Source organism: Labeo rohita, chromosome 18, assembly GCF_022985175.1.
Source record: "Labeo rohita strain BAU-BD-2019 chromosome 18, IGBB_LRoh.1.0, whole genome shotgun sequence".
Classification (NCBI taxonomy): Eukaryota; Metazoa; Chordata; class Actinopteri; order Cypriniformes; family Cyprinidae; genus Labeo; species Labeo rohita.
The window spans coordinates 983,143-1,009,140 of record NC_066886.1 but is presented as its reverse complement, the minus strand read 5'-3'; the positions used below and the strand labels follow the sequence as shown (position 1 = coordinate 1,009,140).

The 25,998-nt window shown below is 31.9% G+C and overlaps 2 protein-coding genes across 3 annotated transcripts in view; one reads left to right on the top strand and one right to left on the bottom strand.

Moving 5' to 3' along the window:
• The window catches only part of nptnb (neuroplastin b), a 68,769-nt gene extending 47,791 nt beyond the window's left edge, over nt 1-20,978 (top strand). For both annotated transcript variants that reach the window (XM_051134564.1, XM_051134565.1), the window contains 5 exons: nt 5,739-5,875; nt 6,426-6,699; nt 19,596-19,617; nt 19,702-19,790; nt 19,882-20,978. In XM_051134564.1, the coding sequence (XP_050990521.1) occupies nt 5,739-5,875; nt 6,426-6,699; nt 19,596-19,617; nt 19,702-19,759 (491 nt within the window). In that variant the 3' untranslated portion in view covers nt 19,760-19,790; nt 19,882-20,978. The remainder of the gene's footprint in view (nt 1-5,738; nt 5,876-6,425; nt 6,700-19,595; nt 19,618-19,701; nt 19,791-19,881) is intronic.
• rec114 (REC114 meiotic recombination protein) overlaps nt 1-25,998 on the bottom strand; it is a 35,747-nt gene that overhangs the window by 7,074 nt on the left and 2,675 nt on the right. The window contains exons 3-6 of the mRNA XM_051134566.1: nt 25,395-25,478; nt 24,732-24,914; nt 22,484-22,555; nt 22,162-22,327 (exon numbers count right to left, since the gene is read on the bottom strand). Of these exons, the coding sequence (XP_050990523.1) occupies nt 22,163-22,327; nt 22,484-22,555; nt 24,732-24,914; nt 25,395-25,478 (504 nt within the window). The 3' untranslated portion in view covers nt 22,162. The remainder of the gene's footprint in view (nt 1-22,161; nt 22,328-22,483; nt 22,556-24,731; nt 24,915-25,394; nt 25,479-25,998) is intronic.

The window sequence follows — 25,998 nt, the reverse complement described above, 5'->3', positions numbered from 1 at the left end:
TAATATGCAAAAATAAATAAATAAATAAATAAAAATAATAAATAAAATAAAATTATATTTGTCATACACTAATTTATGTTTATTTAAATTTAAAAACAATTAAAAATAATTATATTAAAATATAAATATCATTGTATTAAACATTTTTTGCAAGCTGTACAAAATGTAAGCTAAAACTGTATTCTGTAATAAACAAAATTACAGTTTTTACTGTAAAAAATAATTAAATAAATGTTGTAATATGCAAAAAAACAGGTATGTTCATTTTTTATTCTATATTTTTGCTTACTGTAAGAAATAATTAAATACATAATTAAATTCTATATTTGTATACTAATTTTTGCTTTAAAAATCATTCAAAAAATTACAAATAATTTAAAACCAAATAAAAATAGTATAAATAGAAACATATTTATTTTTTATTTTTATTATTATTTATGTCAGGTATCATTTACTGAAAAAAAGACATTACAAATATTGTTTTTAATAGAAATAATTATTTTTAATTGCGAAATTAATTACACCTATTAAAATTATTTTTAATTTGTAATGTGATTCTCATTTGATCTTCATTACTGTAATAAAGTAATTTTACTGTAATGTTTTTTTTTTTAATTAACAGTACATCCAAATACTATTATGGTGTACAAACACTACATTAATAATAATTTAGGTTATATATATATATATATATATATGAATGATTTTCATTACAAATTCATTTGTAAATTTACTATATTTTTTTTAAATATACATATACTAATATTTATAATTATAAGCTATATTAATAAAAAAAATATTTATAATTAAATAATAATATTTATAATCAAATGTTTTGCATTAAGATTTAAATTTAAATGCATTTATTTCAAATGTGTTTATTCGATATTTAAGTGCTCTTATTTAAATAATGTCAGATTTAAAAAAAAAAAAAAAAATGTAATGGTCCTAAAAATAGGCTCAATTTTCTTCAAGCAAAATACAATGTCTTGTTTCCTTTTAGTGCTGAAATGTGACCTGCACAAGATTCACCCGAATACTAAAACAGAGTCCTGAGGCCCAGTGACACGAGACAAAAATATCCCGTCTCCAGTATCAGATGAATATGAGTTTCTGTCATCCTGTGGGAGTCGTTCAGGTTGAATGTGGCCCATCACGCAGTCTGTCTGTTCACCCCCAACCGCTCCAGTCTTTGGCACCTTCTCTCTCTCTCTCGGTCTCTTTCTCTGCGAGTCTTTGCTTTTGCACTGCGAGGCAACAGATGGAGGTTTGCGCGGTGGGTTGGGTTGGGATTAAGGCTCTGGATTCACTCCCAGTGTTTCTAATGGCAGGAGTTTACTGTCCACTATCATAATCTGCCCTGTGCATGCATGTTTCAAGCGTTACACTCCCAAGTCTTTTTAAACAGTCGTATACTGAGATGTTTGAGCACGGTAATGGCAGAGCGCTCTTCCATACGGCGGCCTAATCGAATTAAATCACGTCAGGACCTTTGCACCTTTACGTGTGTTTATATTTAGTAAGGCGTTATTAAGGAAGGATGTCGGTGCGCCATCTGTCGTGCGCGTGAGTCATTTTTCCTCCATACATTGGCCCTGCGTGAATTCCTGTCTGGATTCTGCTGTATATATTCCATCTGTCGCAGATTGCATCGGGCTTTGGGTTACACAAGCTCTTTCCTTTCAAGGCAAATGAGACGCCCTACAAATAGCAGCGTAGAGCAGCTATCGGTATCCCGACACCGTTACCCATCTCTGCCCGGCATTGATCGCGCGTTTCCGCTGGCGATCGGGATTTGAAAGCGTGCCAGACCGTGAGGTGGAAAGGAGGGAGAAAGAGCTGTTTGTGATTGGAAAGAAAACGATTTATTGTGTCTCACAAATGCTGTGAGTAAGGATAATGCTGAGACAAATATAATGTCTTATTTTAGGTCCCATTTAACCACAAAATCAAATTAACAAAAATAAGTTTGATTTATGTTTTCATACCTATTATATATACATATATGCCTATTTATGGAAATAATTCAGTTTTCACTTATATGCATTTTATATATATATATATATATATATATATATATGTATATGTGTGTGTATATATATATATATATATAAACAAGCATAAATTAGTATATGACAAACAAATATAGCATTGTTGTTTTATTTATTTTTTAAAGAAACATTAATACTTCAATAAAAAATGTGAAAGTTTTATATTAAATTATAAAATAAAAATTAAAAAATTAAACTAGCATAAATTAGTACATGACAAGTATAGTATTGGTTTGTTATTTTTTGTTATTTTTTTTTTACATATTAAAAAAAATGATTTTTAAATATTTATTTATTTATTTATTTCAGTAAAAAAAAAAAACAAAAAAAAACACTAATACTCCAATAAAAAGACGTTTTAAAATATTATTGTATATTTTTTTTATATTATTAATATTTTATATAAAATTGTAACATTTTAAAGTTTACTTTAAATAAGCATAAATTAGTGCATAACAAATACAGCATTGGTTTGTTATTGTTGCTGTTTTTTGCATATTATAAAAATGTGTTATTAATTAATTTAATTATTTCAGTAATTAAAAAAAACACAAATATTCCAATAAAAATATGAAACTTTTATATAAAATTATACAATTTTAAAGTTTAATTTAAATAAGCATAAAATATTACATAACAAATATAGTACTGGATTGTTATGGTTGTTGTTTTTTTTTTTTTTTTTGCATATTGTGATTTTATTTATTTCAGTTAAAAAACACTAATACTCCAATTTAAAAAAAAATTGTGAAAATGTTATATAAAATTATAACATTTAAAATTTTATTTAAATAAGCATAAATTAGTACATGACAAATACAGTATTGGATTGTTATGGTTGTTATTTTTTGCATATTGTGAAAATGTGATTTTATTCATTTCTGTTAAAAAACACTAATACTCCAATAAAAAAAAAATGTAAAAATAAATGTTCTATAAAATTATAACATTCTAAATTTTAATATAAATAAGCATAAATTAGAACATTACAAATACAGTATTGGATTGTTATGGTTGTTATTTTTTGCATATTGTGAAAATGTGATTTTATTTATTTCAGTTAAAAAACGATAGATAGATAGATAGATAGATATAGATATAATATAAAATATATTATATATAATATTTATTATGTAGAGTATAAATGAAGCGGTGTTTGGGATTGGAAGGAGGCCGATTTATTGTGTGTCAGAGACGCTGTGAGTGAGGATAATGCCGAGCTAAGCTCCCCATTGCTTTTCTGCCCGTAACAAACACACATACGCACGCACGTACACACACTATCCTCAGAAGGCACGTGCGCACCATAATTAGAGCTGGTGATGTCAGCCAAGTTCCAATCCACGCCTTCTCCATCCTACACGTTCACGCTCCGAGATTCGTTTCATCCCGCTTAATTGCACGGAGGGAATTACGGCAATTTCGGAGATTAGCGGCGCTGCAGAAGGTGCGGCGTGTCAAAATCGGCGAGGCGGGCAGGGGGGTTACGATCATATCCAGTATTTGTTAATTCAGGGGAAATATTGGGCCGCGGGGTTTGTGACATTGAGCTGTGTATTATCCACTGAAGGGGAATGATGGTGACTCAGCACATCAGAGAGGGAAGCCTGAATTTCTGCGCCCGCAGGGGTTTGCTTTTAATTAAGTCTGCGCCATCTCATTATGTCAATCATTTGCGGTGTTGGGATACACAATTATGCAAGAACGCTTCAGATTTACTTTTTTTCCCCATCCAAAAGTCTGTGAAATCAAAATATGAGTTTTGTGGATTTTATGTTGTATCAAGTGCTGTTCTTGCTCAGTATTTTTCTTATTTTTCAGTGCAAATGTCTAAACATTCTTAAATCAAGATACATTTGTTTGAGATGCAAAATTATGTATTGAAAATAAACAAGTTTATGCTTAAAATAAGAAAAAATGGGGTCAAAAAATTACAATTATTTTCCCTTTAAATTAAGTTGATAATTCTGACCACATATTTTATTTCACTTTATTTTGATAGTTCTTTAAGAAAACAATTCTTTTGTTATTTATTGCATTTTCAGTTTTGTTATCTTGTTTTCTTGTACAAATTTCTAAACATTCTTAAATCAAGATCTGCTTACTTGAAATGAAGATGAAATGCAAAAAAATATTTTCTGACAAATGTATTAAAATTAAGTAAGTTTATGAAGTTTTTGAATTAAACTTTTATTTTTATTTTCTTAAACTTATTTGCTTCTGAAGAAAATTTATGAAGAGTTTATTTGCAAAAACGGATAACTTTTTATGTTATCATGTTTTTATTGTGTTTTATTGTTATTATTAATTATTATTATTATTATTATTTATTTATTTACCAAATTTATTATTTTTTATTATTTATTTATTTACTATTTATTTACCAAAACAAAATACCCCAACTGCAGTTTGCCTGGGATTAATTAGAATAAACAATGAAAAAACATGATTTTTGAAAATTGTTAGGAACGTTATCTGTTTTCGCAAGTGAACTCTTCATATCTTGATTTAAGAATGTTTTATATATATATATATATATATATATATATATATTAGAGTTAAGAATGTTTATATTTTAAATACTGAGGAAGAACAGCACTTTTTGCATTGACAAATAAAATAATTTTCCACGACAAAAGACTAAAAATATTGATGACTCATCTTGCTCTAATGCATATGCAAATTTTGTCCAATCAGATGCTGTCTTGAATGAGAATGTCCCGCCTCCTGACCCTTATATGACTTCCTTAGTGTTGTATTAATTTGCTATTTAAACAATGCTTTGATATCTGACGTACCAACAGTTTCAAAAGAAAGTGTTGTACTTATTAGGAAGTATTATTGAAGTAAACATAGTTTTGATGTCATGTTGACTTTAAGGCTCAAGGCTGGTAAAATAATGAATTACTGAAACAGAAGTTTGTTGGTTTAGTTGTTTAGTCGTTAGTTTAGTTTAAACCGGTTGTAAGTAGCATGGGTATATTTGTAACAAAAAACATTGTATGGGTCAAAATGATTGATTTTTCTTTTATGCCAAAAATCATTAGGATATTAAGTAAAAATCATGTTCCTTTAAGATATTTTGGAAATTTCCTACTGTAAATATATCAAAACTTATTTTTTGATTAGTAATATGCATTGCTAAGAACTTCATCTGGAAAACTTTAAAGGTGATTTTTCTCAATATTTAGATTTTTTTACACCCTCAGATTCCACATTTTCACATACTTGTATCTCGGCCAACTACGGTCCTATCCTAACAAACCATACATCAATGGAAAACGTATTTATTCAGCCTTCAAATGATGTATAAACCTCAGTTTCATTGACCCTTATGACTGGTTTTGTGGTCCAGTGTCACAAATATCCTGGTAACATGTTCATGGCAGCATTTTACTTTAATAAATTGTATGAAAGACGTGGTAAACAAATTCCACTGGATTGTGTGACGGCAAATAAAGATGCAATTCAAACACTTCAGTTCCAAACCTGTTCTGATCGTCAGAGGATTACAGGGACCTGACTATGTAAAATGATGTCACAAAAATCACATCACACAACCAGAAGAATAAACAGCATGTCAAGACCAGATAAAGAGAGTTAAGAACAAGTTAAAGTAAAGGGACAAGCTTAAATCTGAGTGAAGTGAAAGCATCATTGCAAATAAACCCTTCTGTCTCTGTCCAGCTGCTCCTGAAATCATCGGCCATAAACGAAGCGAGAACAAAAAAGAAGGAGAAAATGCGACGCTGTACTGCAAATCGGTGGGATACCCGCATCCTATGTGGATGTGGCGCAAGAAAGCGGGCCGGGGAACTTACATCGTACGTAACCAAGTCATACACATATATATATATATCTACATAAAAACACACTGTAAAATAGTGAAATATTATTATAATTTAAAATAACAGTTTTCTATGTGAATATATTGTAAAATGTAATTTATTTCTGTGATTAAAGATGAATTTTTAGCATCATTACTCCAGTCTTCAGAAATCATTCTAATATGCTGATTTGCTGCTCAAGACACAATTCTGATTATTATCAATGTTGAAAACAGTTGCTGCTTATATTTTTGTGGAAACTGTGATGCAATTTATTTTTCATCATTCTTTGATGATTAGAAAGTTTAAAAGAACAGCATTTATTTGAAACAGAAATCTTTGTAACATTATAAATGTCTTTACTGTCACTTTTGATTAATTTAATGCATTTTTGAACGATGAATGCAAAATAGTTTCTTTAAACAACAACAAAAAAAGGTATTGACCTAAAAAATGTGGACCGTAATATGACATTGAAATCACATTGAAACCGATTTCATAGACAGATGATATGATGCCATGAATTCTATTGATTTTCTCTTCACAGGACATTGACAACAGCACCGGCCGATTCTTCGTCATCAACAAAGACAATTTCACAGAACTGAGTATCATCGGTCTGGACATCAGCACAGACCCGGGCGAGTACGTCTGCAACGCCACAAACATCATCGGCTCCAAAGAGTCCATGACCATCCTGCGGGTGCGGAGTCACCTCGCCCCGCTGTGGCCTTTCCTGGGCGTCCTGGCCGAGATCATCATCCTCGTGGTCATCATTGTGGTTTACGAGAAGCGCAAGAGGCCGGACGAGGTTCCAGACGGTAAGTAGCGCTCTGCTTTTAAGGATTTTTGCTGAAACTCTTGCGGTATGATTTCCTGTAGCCATTTGTTGAAATGCTGATCATGACCGGCAATAAAATATCATTCTGATGTAAGTGCTGCTATCGGGGCAGTAGATCAGAAAATGAAGTGAATTATTCTAGAAATGTAGGGCTGCACAATTATGACATTGTCAGTGCTGATTTTACTTCATATTAGTGACATAAAAACACTTGCATGCATGCAATCTTCATTTAAAATCTACAAGCTGGAAAGTCTGAGTTACAATAGTTTGCAATAATGTGATTATAAACACAATGAGATAAGTAAGTTTTTCCTGTCATTGCTACAGTCCCATTTAGCCGCCTCTTTCAAGACACATAAAAGCTTAAAAATGACTTGACATTATTTCAAGCAGTTAACCAAAAACCAATTTAAAAAACCTACTGACTTCAGCACACAAAAATACGATTAATTAACATCCTATGTGGATGTGGTGCAAATCTGAATTTTCAGCATCATTACTCCAGTCTTCAGTGTCACACGATTCTTTAGAAATCATTCTAATATGCTGATTTGCTGCATTTATTTGATCAAAAATACAGTAAAAATTGCTAAATAATTTTGTAATTTAAAAAAAGGTGTTTTCTATGTGAATATCTGTTAAAATGTTATTTATTTGTGTGATCAAATCTGAATTTTCAGCATCATTGTTCCAGTCAGTCATATGATCCTTCAGAAAACATTCTAATATGCTGATTTGCTCAAGAAACATTTCTGATTATTAGCAATGTTGAAAACAGTTGTGCTTCACAATATTTTTGTGGAAACTGTGACATTTTATTTTTCAGGATGCACAGATCAATAGAAAGTTCAAAAGAACAGCATTTATTTAAAATAGAAATCTCTTGTAACATAAATGTCTTTACTGTCACTTTTGATCAATGTAATGCATCTTTGATGAATACAAAATTTTAACTTCCTTAAACAAAAAAATCTTGTTTTCCAAAAAATAAGATATTTAAAGAATCACAGAAATAAATTATAATACTTTGCAATAGTGTGATTATAAACACAAAGAGACAAGTGAGTTTTTCCTGTTATTATTACAGTCTCATTTAGACACTTGTTAGCTGCTGCATTTTTCAAGACGAATAAAAGCTTAAAAATGTCTTGACATTATTTCAAGCATTTAACCAAAAAACAAACTTAAAGAAACCACTGACTTTGGCATAAAAATGCAACTAGTTTCCAAGTTTTATGACTCAGTCCTGCAGCACTCTATTCTTCTTGCATGTCTAAACTTTCTAAAAATTACTTTCTCAAAGTACTGAAAAAATCATTAATGGAATTACAATGTCTCTGCATTCATTTTCATGTGCCAATCACAACAGTAAATAAACTCTCACACAAATAGTCCTGTCAATTGGTCATGCATTCATGTTCTTAAAATTGCCGTCTGCGATTGATTCTACAGCTCAACCGCTGCCAAAAACATGTTGCAAATAGAAAATCTGGATGGATCTGAAGTTGACATAAATAGACTGCTGTCAGCACTTCAGCAGTGACTTAATTGCATCAGCAATAACTGCAAGCTTATATATTCTAATAATTGTGCAGCCCTATGATGTGCCACACAAACAAATGAACCTAGAATAATCCATGCAGGCTGTTTTGAAGACTGATGCTGCCATCAATAATATATTCTGAAGAGGTTGTTAGTGGGTCATTTATGGACGGGGCTCTTAGCGTAGTTGCACGAGTGAATATTCATGAGTGTTGAGTCAGCGGAGAGCCACTGGGAAATACTGACCTCTATGCTTGACCACGTTTTAATCTGAGACCGGATCCTCCACTAGAAAGACAAATCAGAACACTGGAGCTCCCTCACATTTGTACGCTCTTAAAGTTAATGAATAATTGATTCAGTTAGAGTCAGCTACACACGATTCTCTGGTCTCAATAAAACAAACAGAAATGGTAATATTGTCCTTTTATCACAAGACATTTGTAAGCACGGCTGTTTTTCTTTTTTTAGATCCATTCTGTCACACTTGCCATTTTTAAAAACAAAGGTTCCAAACGTGGGGTTCTGTAGTGATTGAACTGAAGAACTATTTTAGGTTTCCCAAAGAACCTTTCAGTGAACAGTTCTTAAAGGGATAATTTACACACAAAATTTGCTGAAAATGTGCTCACCCTCAAGGCATTTAAGATGTACAGTTGAGATCAAAAGTTTACATCCCCCTTTCAGAATGTGCGAACTGTTAATTTTACCAAAATAAAAAGGATCATACAAAATGCATGTTATTGTTTATTTAGTACGGATGTGAATAAGATATTTCACATGAAAAGATGTTTACATATAGTCCACAAGAGAAAATAACGGCTGAATTTATAAAAGTGACCTATTCAAACGTTTACATCCCCTTGATTCTTAATACTGTGTTGTTACCTGAATGATCCACAGCTGTGGTTTTTTTTTTTTATTTGTTTTTTTTTTTTTTTTTTTGGTAGAGCGATAGTTGTTCATGAGTCCCTTGTTTGAACAGCCTGCTATTCTTCAGAAAAATCCTTCAGGTCCCACAAATTCTTTGGTTTTCCAGCATGTTTGTGTATTTGAACCCTTTCCAACAATGACTGTATGATTTTGAGATCCATCTTTTCACATTGAGGACAACTGAGGGACTCATATGCAACTATTACAGAAAGTTCAAATGCTCACTGATGCTCCAGAAGAAAAAACTTGCATTAAAAGCCAGGGGTGAAAACTTTTGAACAGAACAGAGATGTGCACATTTTTCTTATTTTGCCTAAATAATATATTTTTTCATTTAGTACTGCCCTTCAGAGGCTACAGAAGATACTTACATGTTTCCCAGAAGACAAAAAGGGTTAAATTTACCCTGATCTTCAAATTTCAAAAGTTTTCACCCCCTGGCTCTTAATGTATGTTTTTTTCTTCTGGAGCATCAGTGAGTGTTTGAACCTTCTGTAATAGTTGTATATGAGTCCCTCAGTTGTCCTCAGTGTGAAAAGATGGATCTCAAAATCATACAGTCGTGGTTGGAAAGGGTTCAAATAAAACAAAAATGCTGGAAAACCAAAGAATTTGTGGGACCTAAAGGATAAACAGCAGGCAGTTTAACTGTTCGGGACAAACAAGAGACTCATGAACAACTATCACTTAAAAAAAAAAAAACAATTTAAACTTAAGGGGATGTAAACTTTTGAACAAGGTCATTTTTATAAATTCAACTATTATCTTCTCTTGTAGACTATATGTAAACATCTTTCTTGTGAAATACATTATTCAGGTCAGTACTAAATAAACAATACCATGCATTTTGTATGATGCCTCTTATCTTGGTAAAATAATTAACATTTTGCAGATTCTGAAAGAGGGATGTACTGTAAACTTTTGACCTTAACTGTATATGAATTTGTTTCTTCATCAGATTTGGAAAAATGTAGCATTGCATCACTTTCTCACCAATGGATCCTCTGCAGTGAATGGGTGCCGTCAGAATGAGAGTCCAAACAGCTGATAAAAACATCACAATAATCCGCAAGTAATCCACACCACTCCAGTCCATCAGTTAACATCTTGAGAAGCCAAAAGGTGAAACAAATCCATCATTAAGATGTTTTTAACTACAATACGAGTCCATAATCCATAATAGCACTTCCTCCAGTGGAAAAGTCCATCTCCTGTTTTCTCTCACATCAAAATCCAGCCACATATACTTTCAGAGCTGTTTTGGACTGTAAACAGTGTTTGATCTGTGCAGATTTCTCTCCTGATTGAGACCAGACCACTTTTTCACTGGAGGAAGTGTTATTATGGATCATGGACTCGTATTTTAGTATCTTAGCATCTTAATGACGAATTTGTTTGGAGTGATGGACTAGAATGGTGTAGATTATTGTGATGTTTTTGTTAGCTGTTTGGATTCTGATGGCACCCATTCACTGCAGGGGATCTGTTGGTGAGCAAGTGATGAAATGACACATTTCTCCACATCTGATGAAGAAACAAACTCATCTACATCTTGGATGGCCTTAGGGTGCACACATTTTCATATTTATTTTTGGGTTAACTATTGCTTTAAAAATAACCATTTTTTGTGGTTTAAAGAATATTTTAGTAATCCAAAGACCCATTTTCCACTATAAAGAACTGTTTGTGCAATAAAAAGATTTCATGGATGTTAAAGGCTCTACAGTGCCAATAAAAAACTGTTATTTTTAAGAGTGTGGCCGCAGGGGAAGAGCAGGAGAGGACGGGGAATCATCTCGGTAACCAGCAAGTTGGTCGGTCTAAACAGGCTCCGTTCTGAACATGTTGAGGCTGTGAGTGTGACAGTCTCTAAAGGGATGCAGTCAGGCATAGCTCCATGCTAATTTGACCTTTGCAGAACCACAGAAGGGTATCTCAGAGCCAGGGGTGGTCAGACGTTACCCTTTCCAATGTGCTGCGAGATGCACCGCGTTCTAGTGACTGACAACACATAATCTCAGTCAAACTGAGCTGCTTCTGTTGTGTTCAGCTTAACTCCAGCTAGAACTTAAGATACAGATTATTAAAGGAGAAGTCCACTTCCAGAACAACAATTTACAGATAATGTACTCACCCCCTTGTCATCCAAGATGTTCATGTCTTTCTTTCTTCAGGATTTTTCTCCATATAATGGACTGATATGGTGCCCCGATTTTGAACTTCCAAAACGCAGTTTAAATGCGGCTTTAAACGATCCCAAATGTGGTTGTAAATGATCCCAGCCAAGGAAGAAGGGTCTTATCTAGCGAAACGATCAGTTATTTTCATAAAAATAATACAATTTATATACTTTTATGTCAAATGTTCGTCTGTCGAAAAACACGACCGTATTTTCTCCCTCAACTTCAAAACTCCTATATCGCTGTTTTATCTTTTTTGTTTGATCTTCTTTGCATGTTCACTTTGTAAAGACTGTGTCGGTACTTCTGCAGCGATGTAGGATAATTTTGAAATTAAGGTAGAAAGACAAGGTAGAAAGGTAGAAATTAAGGTAGAAAGTTAAGGGAGAGAATACGATTGGAGTTCTTCGACATACCCTAACTGTCTTGAGTCAGAATACACAGAGTTCAGGCAGAGCAAGACAAGATGAGCATTTGAGATTAAAAAGTATTTAAATTGAGTTTTTTTAATGAAAATAACCGATTGTTTTGCTAGATAAGACCGTTCTTCCTTAGCTGGGATCGTTTACAACCGCATTTGGGATCGTTGGAAGCTGCATTTAAACTGCATTTTGCAAGTTCAAACTCGGGGCACCACATCAGTCCATTATATGGAGAAAAATCCTGAAATGTTTTCCTCAAAAACATAATTTCTTTATGACTAAAGAAAGAAAGATATGATCATCTTGGATGACAAAGGGGTGAGTACATTATCTGTAAATTGTTGCTCTGGAAGTGGATTTCTCCTTTAAGTATCAATGCAGTCTATCAGATTCAACATCTACCTAATAAGTGTTTGTTTACATGTCTAGCAATAAATTTGCATGGGATGCATTAGGATTTCCCATGTACAAAAAGAGCTACAATAGGAATATAAAAGAAAATTGATAAGTTTACTTTCTCTATAAACATTCATGGTTTTATAAGCAATTCATCCATGCAGACGGTTGCCAGGTTGGGAAGATCAAGTAAAACACTGGGCAGACAGTGCCTATTTAAAGGGGTCATCGGATGCTAATTTCACTTTTACATGTTGTTTGAACATTAATGTGTGTTGGCAACATATGTACAAATCTACCCTATAATGATAAAAATCCATGCAGTGGTTTTTAATTAATCTGTAAAAATATTCCCTTTTTCAAATCGAGCCATTCTCAGATGCCTGTCGTTGTGGCGTCACACCCACAGAGGACACTCCCACAATAGTTGACTGACATGAGCGTCTTACCTCAGACCAGCTGTAACAGTCCGACCTCTTTGTTTTGATGCCAGAGCAGGGATGTAAGTTAGACAAGAATATCTCTGATTGAGCGATTGAGGTGTTGTGTTGCTGGATGTAATAATGAACATAGTGGTCGTCATTTACTCCCGACATCTGAGCCGCTGAAGATGCAGTGGATTACGTTTATTTGTGAAGGGAATGCGCCTCCCGATCTACATATATCCATTTATGATCACGCGAATCATTCATGATCCAGCTTCACTTACAGCAGAAGTGAGTATAAGGTTTTTTTTTATGAATCTTTGCGATCGTCTTTCCTAATAATGTGCTAGTTGGCAAGTTTAGCGGCTAAATGCGGCTAAAGTAAACAGGCTCGTCACTCCACAGAGAGAAGAGAGGGGCGGGGTGAGCAGAGCTCATTTGCATTTAAAACAGCCTCGACCAGAATGAGATGATTTTTGCAGAGCTGATTTTGACAAGGTAAAAAGGGTGTTGTTTTACACAACCATTGAGAATTTTTACAAAGAGTATATTATAGACTTTTTTATTAAGACCCTAAAGAATCATATCAACTTGTGGAAAATGTGCATCCGATGACCTCTTTAAGAGAAAAGCTCTGATTGGGGGATTTAAACTCTTGACATCTGGCAACCGCAAGCATGAAAGCTAGTGGAGGTTTCTTACCAATGCAAGATAATGCAAAAATATTTTTTTTTTTTTTCAGTGTAAACAACCAGCAGGCAATAACTGCATATGATTATGCTTAATTAATAAAGAGAAGCAAAATGTTAGAATAAGATTAATCGTGCGGCCCTAGTCAAATTGATGGTGTTGCAGGTAACATTGCAGCCAGCGTTCATGTATGAAAGGTTATGGCTATAATAGCAAATAACAACAGATTTTGAAGTCTACTCTGTACTGAGACACTGTGGGGAACTTGTTGATCTGGGCTGTGAATGTTGTCTTATGTTGACGTGTAGTTTGTGTGCTGATGAACACACAATTTGTCAGGTGAGCTCTGAGTGCTAAACCCGCGCTGGTTCTGCCTGAGGATGGTTTCAGCTGAAAACTAGGGGGTTTTGTTTGTTAATAATAAAATATTCACTTTGGGCAGTAACTGAATAACTCTGATGCTCAATCAAACTGAAAGTCACAACAGAATATATATTTTTTTCTTTGTAATATAATAGCTTCAAGTAAATAACGGGTGAAACTTTTTTTTTTTCCTTCTCCATGTGGCTTCGTATTCTTTGTTGTTGGTAAGTTTGAGAACTTGCATGTCTTGAGCAATTTCTGCTTCTCTTTGTCTCCTCATTCAGGCTGTGATGTCGACATGTTTATCTAATTGTCAAAAGAAATGAAAAAGCTGTTTGCATCTTCAACAGTATTCATTGTGACTGGATTCTCTACTGTTCATTGTATGGTTCGTAATGGGCTTAATTGCCAGTAATTAAAATCAAGGTAATCAAGGTATAGGAAATTATCATAATTTTTCTAGCCTCTGGAATAAAGACATTTCTGTACAAAGTCAAAAACTTGATGGATGAATCTCATCAAAACATATCCGGGACATATTTCACTGTCATATTCATTCATTGTGACACTAATTTAATTAATTTTCATCCGCTCGCTGTATTACAGTAAAACCTGTTACTGAAATAGTGTTTTTTTCATCAATTAAAAAGTAGTACAACAAATATAAATATATACAACAACACATATATGACCTTTGGATAATTCACAATTGTTATAATTTTTTGAACACTAAAATATCCATAAATAAATAAACATTAATTTATTTCTTCTTGGCTACAACAAGCATTGGAGAATAATTGTAGCTAATTGTCATGAAAATAATTTATTGTAGGTAACTGTCATAAAGTCAATGCAACAATGATCAAAAATAAATTATTTAAATTTGTATAAATTATATTTATATAAATATTTATGAATTATCTTTATATATATATATATATATATATATATATATATTTTGCAGGTTTATTTGCAAAAAATAACTTTTTTAAAAAATCATGTTTTGTATTGTTATCATGTTTTTATTGTCTTAGCTATTTTAGTTTAGTTTCAGTTATTTCTAGTTTAGTTTGAGATTAATTGAAATGCACAATAAACACTTTAATTGTTATAATATTTTAAACAAATTATCCATAAATATTTTATTTATTTATGTATTTATGTATTTATTATTATTATTGCTACAAAAAGTGTTGAGAGTAATTGTAGTTAATTGCCATGAAAATAATTTATTGTAGGTAATTGTCAAAATCAATGTGACAATGACAAAAAAAAAAAAAAAAAAAAAAATATATATATATATATATATATATATATATATATATATATATATATTATATATAATAAAATATATATAATAAAATTTATATATATAATTTTATTATATTATATATATATATAATAAAATGTGTGTATATAATGTTATAGTGTTATAATGTTAAAGTTAGCTGTATTTTTTTTTTTTTTTTTTTTGGTTATTTTTAGTTTAGTTTTAATTATTTTTAGTTTAGTTTGAGATTAATTTAAATGCACAGTGAAAAAACATGATTTTTGAAAATTGTTAAAAAACTAGTTATATGTAATATTAATAATATGACCCAGATATGTTCTTGAGCTCTTGACAGGTTTTATGAGATTCACCCTGACATTTTTATTGCATGACCTGGTTACTTCTGTTCCTATAATCAAAGCTGTCACTTGAGACACCTTCCTAATGAATAAAATGATCATCATAGTAACATCTGGATAGAAAAAAATAGAGAGTTATTAATTTTTCAGCATAAATTCTGGCTTGTGTCTGTTTGTTTTGCTCTGGATGATGCACTGAACAGCATCTACAGACACTATTTTACAGCAAGACTGCATGCAAAACATGGAGTAAGAAGAGAAAGTTGACGTGCATGAACAGCGTGTCCTGTTTTGTGGTTTGGGGAGGATTTGTCCCCAGGAGAGGGAGTGATGGGAGGCTGCGCTAGATTAAGGTAGATTATATCTGCCCACAGTCTTATCAACAGAATCAGAGATGAGGACGTAATGCGATGACGCACGTTACAGCTGAAATCCTCGTGCCAGGATTTCATTTTTCCAACAGCGGTGTCCTTTACACCTCTGTGTGCAGATATACTGTCATGAGTGAAAGTGAATTACTGCATGAACGTTTGTTCACACTGACGGTGATTTTGACTGGAGGTCAAATAGTCAATGATATTAACAGGCTGCACATTAATGGCCATAGTTTTTAAAAAGATGAACCACAAATTAGATGTATTATTGGTAAATATGAGATCCAGCTACTTATGATATATAATATAATATAATATAATATTTAGCTTAATAAAGTTTTTCATATGATTTATTAATTTATTCGTCTAACATTTTAATATTTTAGCTTTTTTGCAATTAACAGAATTATTTTTAATAGTTTTAAACAATATTTTTTTTTACCAATTTTTTAAGGTTTAAAAGATTTTAAAATTAAAATTTTTTAGTAATTTTTTGTAATTTTCATTCAACAAATTTTAAATTTTACTTTGTTGTGAAGTTTTACATTTAGTTTTTCTTATAATATTTATTTCAGCTTTATTGCAATTAACAAAATGATTTTAATGATTTTATAATTTTGATTTTAAAAATATTTCTAGCATTTTTTTAAAAGATTTAAAAGATTTTTTAACATTTGCCAAAATAACATTTTTTATTTTTATATATAATATAAAAATGTGTATATATATATATATATATATAGATTTAAATTGTAAGGCCTCTATCGAACAAATCGCCAAAAGAGACACAGCATCACTACATTGCTGAAGTTTCCTCTCCGACCAGCCTGAGCAATAAACTTCAATAATGGCCAACCCTATGGCCTCTCAAGAGACTATTAGAATCTTTTGATTCCAGCAATAACAATCCCTTGTCTGGGGACAAGACACCCCCGTGCAAACTACAGGATTAATGGTTTTTCTTTGACCATTCTGCGTACACATGGGAGAGACACAGGAAGAGAGTGATCAGCCAGACACATCACGAGAACCAAAAGAACAATAAAATAGTGATAGAAGGAATCTCCCCCTCATCCGAGACCATCTCGAGAACAGATGGTCAGTGCAACTGGTGACCAGCTATGCATAAATTACTAATCGAATAAACAAGAAAGACAGATTTATATTGACACGTCCAGCCCACAGGACAGAGGAAAACCCTGTTTTGGCCAGAACGCAAGTAAAACAAGTTCTCCTTAATCTCTTCCTGAACTGGTGCTATATCTCCCTAAGCAATGAGAAGGCAAATCTCTGCTTTTATGGTGTTCTCAGGTTGCAGTTTAAGAACTAGTAGCAGATACTAGAAATTTTGGGATTCCATTCAAACTCAGGAATTCTCATTCCTTGAACCGTATGCATGTGTGTGTGAGTGTGTGTATGTGTGTGTAATTTTTACTAGTTTAGTTTATGTATCTTAGAGATTTTGCTACCTAGTTCACAAATAACAACCTTATACTGTGTTTATATTATAGTCCGATGGCCACGGGAATAAATGTATATACATATAACATTTTTAAATATTTTTTGTCATTTGCATTTGCATACTTACTTGCAAACTTACTTTATTGCCAAGGTAACATTTTATATATATATACATATAATATAAAAATGTATATAATATAATATAATATAATACATATAATATATATATATATATATATATATATATATATATAAAATATGGAAAGCAGATGTATACAATGCATTATATAATGAGCAAAGTGAATGTTTAATCAAAAGCGCAACATAAAATCAAATGTGCACATTTTAACTGTTTTGCAAATCTTGTAATTTTTTTACATTTTAATTTAAATGTGAAATATGACCTTGTCTATTGTTGCATAAAGTCTGCTCAACTCTACTCAACTTTACAATCATTTATCACTCAAAATGAAATCATTTAAATTAAACTAATCGCTGGTCAGTGTGAACGAGCCTTTACACTGGAGATTCTCATTAGAATGGGTTGTAGACTTGCACAAGAACATTTCCTTGGTTCTTTATATTTACAGTAGCAAGGGAAGAAACTGATTATTTTTGCACTGATGTTTGGTCTGAAGGTTGTGCATTCAGAAGGTTTTGATCTCAGATGTGTGTCAGAGAGTCATATTGTCCCGTCATAACCTGCTTGGTGTCCAGCACTGTGAATGCTGCTGCCTGTAGACGCATGTGCTGTCCCGACACGCATACACTAACCAGAACTACCCATCTGTCTGTGGAGAGACACAGTGACCTCTAACTCAAACGACCTTCCTGCATCAGCAATAACCTGTTGTTTTATTCATCTGCAGAGTAGATGTATGCAGGGTCAACACACCTATTGATTTATTGTACATGTTTTTTTTCTTGTTGTTCTTTATTGCTGGATAATTATTCTAGTTTTAGTTTTTATATATGTCTGTTGTCAACATGTGTCTTCTTTTAAGTTTTTCATATAATATTTAGTAATAATTTATTTATTAATTTATTAATCTTACATTTTAATAATATGTTTGCTTTATTGCACTTAACAAAATGATTTTTAATAGTTCAAAAAAAAAATTAAAAATGTAAAAAAAAAAAATAATATTTTACATTTTCATTCTTCAACAAGCTTAACATTTCAGTTTGCTGTCAAGGCAACATTTCTGTTTTTTAACTTTAGTCTTTCATATAATATTTATTTTAGCTTTATTGCAATTAACAAAATTATTTTTTAAATATTTTTTTTTTCATAATTTTTAAAAAAATATTTCTAGCAATTTTTAAAGATTTTAAAATATTTTTTTGTAATTTTCATACTTCAACTTAAATTTACTTTATTACCAAGATATTATTTTTTATTTTTGTTTAACATCTTACAAGTTTAGGTTTTTAATCTTATATTTATGTTTGATTTCATGCAGTTAATGAAATAATTTTTAATTGTTTTAGTTAGTTAAGAATATCAGCAATAATTTTAGTACTGCAACTTAAATTAATTTTTTATTTCAGTGAGTTACAAAGGCAAAATTTCCATTTTTTTTATTCTGTTTTGTTATTCAGGTAATGTTTATACTAAATTTCAGATTTTTTCAATTTATTTTTATTTTTTTTGTAATTTTATCACTTAAATGTCAACTTACTAATTTATTCAGTTAGTTGCCAAGACAACAGTTTCATTTGTAAATATTTTTTTGTCATATAATATTTATACTTTACGCTTTATTTAAATTAACAAAATGGGTTTTTTTTTTTTTGTAATTTTAGTACTTAAACTTATTTTATTACCAAGGCAACATTCACATTTTTTAACAAAAACTATTTTAAGTGTAAATTGTAGTGTTTTTCAACTAATATTTATATTTTATTTCATTTTATTTCAATAAATGATTTTAATATTCCAAGTTAGTTGCCAAAAGCAATTTTGTACAACTATTTATTTATTTATTTATTACTATTATTATTATTGTTGTTGTTGTCATTATTTTAACTGAGCATAACAGTCTCCATAGAAATTTTAATGACTTGTCCAATCCAAGAAATGACAAGTTTATTTGTTTATTTGTGATGACCTTGAGAACCCAAAAAATGTCCTCAGTGGAGATCCTGTGTTTTTATTAGTATTATTGGAGAATCTAAACATTTACAAATCAATTATGTGTTTGCACTTCAAATGTGACATCATGAGCCCAAACATAATGTAATATAATACAACTTATTCAAAAAAAATGCATCTGACTGCTGTTGCATTTTGCAATGGTCATTTAACCAAATAATGAATTAACAATTTATCATCTCGTTTTGTGTAACATGGAACTACCATTTCAGAAAAAAAGATCAAGTGCAAGTATAATGTGTGATGGATTAATGTGTCTTTTTTTCTTGCATGTTCTTGACCCGCTTGTCGCCCCTGCTGAAGATGATGAACCAGTTGCGCCAATGTAAGAACACAAATTCTGAACACTATAACTGAGTTTATTAACACGTGTCATTGCGATGTTTAACCGTACACATCTGTCACGCAGAAAAAACTCAACGAACAACCACAAAGACAAAAACGTACGACAACGGAACACCAACTGAGCCCACGGACCAACGTAGAAGAAAGCTGAAGGTTTACGCTTGATCATTGATTGTGGAGTTACAAAGCAGCATGCGAACGTTCACTTTAGTCGACTAAATGCTTCCCCTTCCCCTGTTTCCAGATGACCAACTGCATATCCTGACCATACGGACGTATCCGAGGAGAGGAGACGCTCCTGGCGATTTTCAGCGACGCATATCCTGCCTCACGTGGTGAAGAAAACAACAATAACGACAGCATTACACTGGCAGAAACGAACAATAAAGACTGTCTTAAGTTTGCCTTATTCAGGCTCATGATCTGTGTGAATGTGGACGCTGACTGAATCATTCTGAAGGTGAAGATGAACTACATGTGCTGTTGACGTTGCATTTCGTTCTTTTATCATGCCCTCCTGCTGCACTAATTCTTTTTCATATCTACATGTTGTCTCGAATGCATGCAATAACATAATCGAATAAGATTCAGATATCGTTTTCTATTGTTATTTTAAGTGGCGTTGCATCCAAATGAATAGCCGGTGTGTGAGCGTGCGTGTGCGTGTGTGTGAGAGAGAGAGAGAGAGAGAGCATATCAGTGTGTGTGTGTTTTTAAAGAAATTTAAATGGATAAAAAAGTAAAGAATCATTGAGATCTTTGTACAGTTTATCATCCAATAAAACAATACTAAAAGGAGGTGTTTTGTCTTAAACTAGAATGCAAGAACCTTTGTGAGTGGCAGAACAGTATTTAATCTTAAAGCTGATATTGTATTAAATGAAATGGATACATGTAACATTTATTTTCTAGAGTTATTTAGACGTCTTGTACATGTGGTGCTGTAAGTGTTCGAATATTACGATAGCATCTGTAAAAAGGAAAAAGAATATATCTTTTTTTGTAAATGTCGTTTCTTTTTAGAGAAAAAAGATGATTCTTGTACAGCATGGCTATAATCCTATGCAATATGTATTCATATAGAGCTACTGACAATTGTAAGGTGGGGCGGGTTTGTTTAATTTCAGAGAATATAAAAAAGCTTTAACGGGACAGTTCAGTGATAAGGGTGCTTCGCATTTGAAATGCACTGCTGTAGTTGCATGACGACTCCTGATCAATACAGTGTGTGTCACATGACAACGGACCAACATTCAAGGGAGGAAGTGGGTGGAGCTAAAGCCATTACAAACTATGTGAAACCAATTGTTTCCTTTTTCAAAATAAAGGTTCCAAAATATAGCAGCGTTTCTGTGTGATTCTGTTGAAATGGGTCCTGCCGTCTGTCAGACTTAAACTTGATAATTTTAGCTTTATATTTATTTCGGTTTTAGTCATTTTTGCACAGCTTATATTATTTTAGTTAATTGGCAAGGTAACATTTGTGTTTTTTTTTTTTTTAATTCAAATTTTTAAATTTGGGTTTTTATCTAATACTTAGACTTTATTTCAGCTTTATTTAAATTAATGAAATGAATGTTAATAGTTTTCATTCATATTTATATTACCAAAATTATTTTTGTTAAGTTGATGACTTTTAGTTTTAATTTTTGTAACCTTAATGCTTCAACTTAAACTTAAAATTTTAGTTTATTGTCAAGGCAACAATTCTATTTTTTAATAATTAAAAAAATATTTTTAATAATTTATTTAGAATTTTAATTTAGTTAATTTAGTAAATTTTATTCAGTTTTCATGTAATATTTATTTCATTTACATAGATTTTAATCATTTTGAAAATATTTGTAGTATTTTTTAAATATAAAAGAAAAAAAATTATTTTTAATTCTTCAACTAAAAAGTTCAGTTTGCTGTCAAGGGAACATTTCTATTTTGTAATTTCAGTTTTTCATTACTATTTATTTCAATTTTATTGCAATTAACAAAATGATTTTTAATCATTTTAAAGTTTTATTTATTTTATTTTTTTTAGTCAATTTCATTCTTCAACTTCATCTTAAAATTTCAGTTTGCTGTCAAGGCAACATTTCTGTTTTTCTTTAACTTTTCTTATATTTATTTCAGCTTTACTGCAATTAACAAAAGTTTTATTATAATTAAAAAATATATTTTTAGTGATTTTTAAAGATTTAAAAAATAGTTTTAAATATTTTTTTGTAATTTACATACTAATAATTTTCAAAGTAATATTTGTTTTTATTTTCGTTTAACATCTAACAAGTTTTTCATCTAATAATTATATTTCATTTCATTTTGTTTTTATTATTGACATTTTTAATTAGTTTTAGTAATTTTTGTACTTAAACGTATTTTATTTCAATTAGTTGTAATTTTTAAACTTTTTTTTTTTTTTTTTTTTTATCTTATATTCAACTTTTTTAAGTTTAGTTTTTTCACCTAATATTTATATTTTAGTTCACCTTTAGTTAAGAATACCAGCAGTGATTGTGAAAGCTCATTCTACCTTATTCTTGCATCAGCTCCTTCAGCTTCTTCTCGACTTCCTCCACGAAAGCTGGAAAACCAGAGTCGAGCAGGCAAAGGCGCAGTAGTGCCTCCAGGTCTCCAGAGGGCAGCGTGCACTGATGATACGCCATCGGCAGGGACAGCTCACGCTCGCCCAGGAAGTACTGAAGAGGAAGAGATTGTAATGTGCATGAAAAAGTCAGCGTGCACTTCACGGATGACATCTCAGAGGTCAAATTAAAATATTACTGACTACAGCGTCTAATGCAGTGACTTGACACTAGATCCAGGCTGTCAGATCAATGCAGATCCAGTTGTACCTGAGAAAGGTGTTTGATTGACAGCGGTCCCATGGCAACGGCAGGGGCCGCCCGTGGTGCATCTTCAGGGGCCTGAAGTGGAAACAGAAATAGATCCATTCATTATAGTCTCAGGACTCACACGGAGGGCCTCCGCAGCCGATCAATACCCTCATTACTAATTGAATGTCCTCATCCCTGGCAATCTTTCTCATCCTGCTGCGGGGCGTCGCTGTCACTAACCGTATTTTACACAGAGACTTCCCTTTGTGCTTGTTTGTTCACTATATTTAGAATCTCAAGTCTGTGTATTTACATTTCAGATTCACAAACAAGCAGTTCAGCTGAGGGTGGGATTATTTCTTGCACGTTGCCCATTTATTATCATTATGTGGCAACAGCACCACCTAGTGACAGAAATCCAATTTAACATTCATTATTAGTTCAATTAACTGGCCTTAAATCAAATACTGGTCTTATTATGCACACTTCATATGTGACCCTGGACCACAAAACCAATCTTAAGTAGCACGGATATATTTGTAGCAATAGACAAAAATACATTGTATGGGTCAAAATTATTGATTTTTCTTTTATGCCATAACTCATTTGGATATTAAGTAAATATCATGTTCCATGAAGACATTTTGTAAATGTCCTAATTACTTAAAACTTGATTTGGACAACTTTAAAGGCGATTTTCTCAATATTTTTTGCACTCAGACATTTCAGATTTTCCAGATTTTTTTTTTTATTATAATGTTCAAGTTTGGGTTTTCATCTAATACTTAGTCATTTTAACACTTTTTTTAAGTTAATGTTTTTCATCTAATATGTATATTTTATATTACCAAAAATATTTTTGTTAAATAATGGCGTTTAGTTTTAGTTTTAGTCATTTTAATGTTTCAACTTAAACTTAAAATTTCAGATTATTGTCAAGGCAACCTTTCTATTTTCAACTTTATTGTATTTAACAAAATTATTTTAATATTGTTTTTTTTTTTTGTATTTTTTAAAGATTTAAAAAATATATATATTTTTTTTAAATATTTGTAGTACTTTTTATTTTTCAACTTAAACTTAAAATTTCAGTTTTTTGTCAAGGCAACATTTCTGTTCTAAAATTTCTTTTTTTTTTATGTGAAATAAACATCAATGATACTTTGCCACAAATAATATTTATTTTATAAACTTGTTTTATTGCCAAGGTAACATTGATTTATTTTTCATTTTTTGTTTTGTGTTAAAAAAAACACAAACACCCTCAGATTCCAGATTTTCAAATAGTTGTATCTCGACCAAATATTGTCCGATCCTAACAAACCATACATAAATTGAAAACTTATTTATCAGCTTTCAGATGATGTATAATTTTTTTTTTTAAAAAGCTGACCCTTTTGCGGTCCAGCATCACATATATGCTTGATAAAATACGAATAATATATACGAATAAAATACGATAATTTCTCAAAAGATTTATGCTGACTACTATGTACAGTACATCTAGTTAGAAAGATTAACTTTCATAATCTTTTATCAAAATATTATAATTTTTGCATTTCTGCTGACTAATCAAGAGAAAATTATGTAAATCACAATGAATCACAAGCCATTTTTGTCTTATAATATTTACTGCTAAACATAGTCATATTTCACATTACATGCAATAAACATGTTAAAAAACTGTTTAAAGCTTGAAATAAATGTTTTTTTGCAACAAGTCCAGATAGATAGATAAATGGAGGATTTGTTTTATAATCTATCATCAAAATAGGATACTTTGTCAAATGATTTCTGATGACTAACCAAGGGTAAAATAATATTAATCAGCAAAATCTCAAGACAGTTGTGTTATCACTCATAATCCATTTTAATTCTGCATTATTTCCTGCTAAATATTCTATGTCACATCATGTGCATTAAATGTGTTGCACAAGTCATTTCAACTGTGTATAGCTTGTTATTGTTTATAAATATTATGTACAGTAAGATGGTTGCTTGTTTTCTGCTCAGGCCTTGTTCATTTGGTGCTATGTTATCCAGCATTTACCTGGAAGCTCAGCAGTAATTACCTGCCAGTCAGCCTGCTGAGAACTGCTTAAAAGCCAAAGGACAAACCTCACTCTTATTACTGCAACCTGCTCTAATAGTACCTACGTACTATTATTACCCCACAGTCTTCCCTTTAATATTAAGAAGATGGATGGATGGACAGATGGGAAATCAAATGTTAGCAGGTTCCGAGTATTTCCAGAGTATTTCCAACCTGCTGCTGCTGTATAGACGGTCCAGGTTCTGCAGGATCAGATGGAGCAGTAGATGCAGGTGTGCTCAGATGCTCCTGAACAGGAACGTAATCTTGCAGCCTTTGCACAGCTTTACTGCAAAAACCAACTGCTTCTGCCTGACTACTGCCATCAAACTGCAGTCGGATCAAACGACTCTCACCCTTACATGCAAAACAAAAAACATAGAAATGCCACGTCATTGAACAAAAACACAGTTTTACTGTTGCAAAGCCACATTTGCAACAGTTTAGGCATTGCATTTCCACACATACAGTAAGACTCTATGCTGTTTGCAACTACTTTATCACTTTAACAGGCACTGTTGTTTTTAAGAAATGCATCAGTATTCATGAAGCAGAGAATTCTTGTTCAAAAAGACATGCTGGAGAAGAGATAATTAGCTTAATTAACAAGCCACCGAGTTTGTCTTTGAGCCGTAAGTTGGAGGTCACTCGGAAGCAGTTATTTTTTTTTACATTTGCATATTAAAATTGTTTATTGCTTTCAAGGACAAACAGGCGGAGCCTGCCTTCAGGACAACACACGCATCACATCCTGTTGAGAGTATCAGACGGCTGTTAAACTGCAGATCAAGGTATCCAAAACACATAAATGTGAAACATCACATTGCTGCTTCTCACCTTGATTGTAATGTTGAATAGCAGACTGTCTGATTTGTGCTGGATTTTCAGGAAGCTCTGCGCATTGAGCAGAGAAAAGCCCTCCTACGACACACAAGAAAACAGGACCACACATCATCATTATCCAGCAGAGACTCATTTAATAGGATTATATCAGGCTGAAAAACGCATCATGTAAGCAGAGCAGCATGAACCTGCCATCAGCAACCTCCTCCAGTGTTTAAATGCAGATTCGGAAACAGTTGTTGCCAATCCAACCATGAACTGAATGATCAATTAAGATTTTTACCAACTTAATTTTGTGCTGGAGAAAAAGTGAATGGTTTTTGCCAATTGCAAGGATGTTGTGTGGGTGGTTATATGTAGTAATTTTATCCCTCTACCTCTAAAAAAGCATTTTCTCCAATGAGACATTGAGTACAATGTATTTTTGCTATTACACAAGCATGTCAGAAGAGGGCTCTACTAACAACATCAATGCATGACTGTCATGTTCACCAACAGGAACCATATCAACATTCATTCCAGCTCCTCTACGGCTACTGCTGGTATTGCTACTACTACTAACGGTTCTACTTAAGTGGGTGTAGTTACATTTTTATGG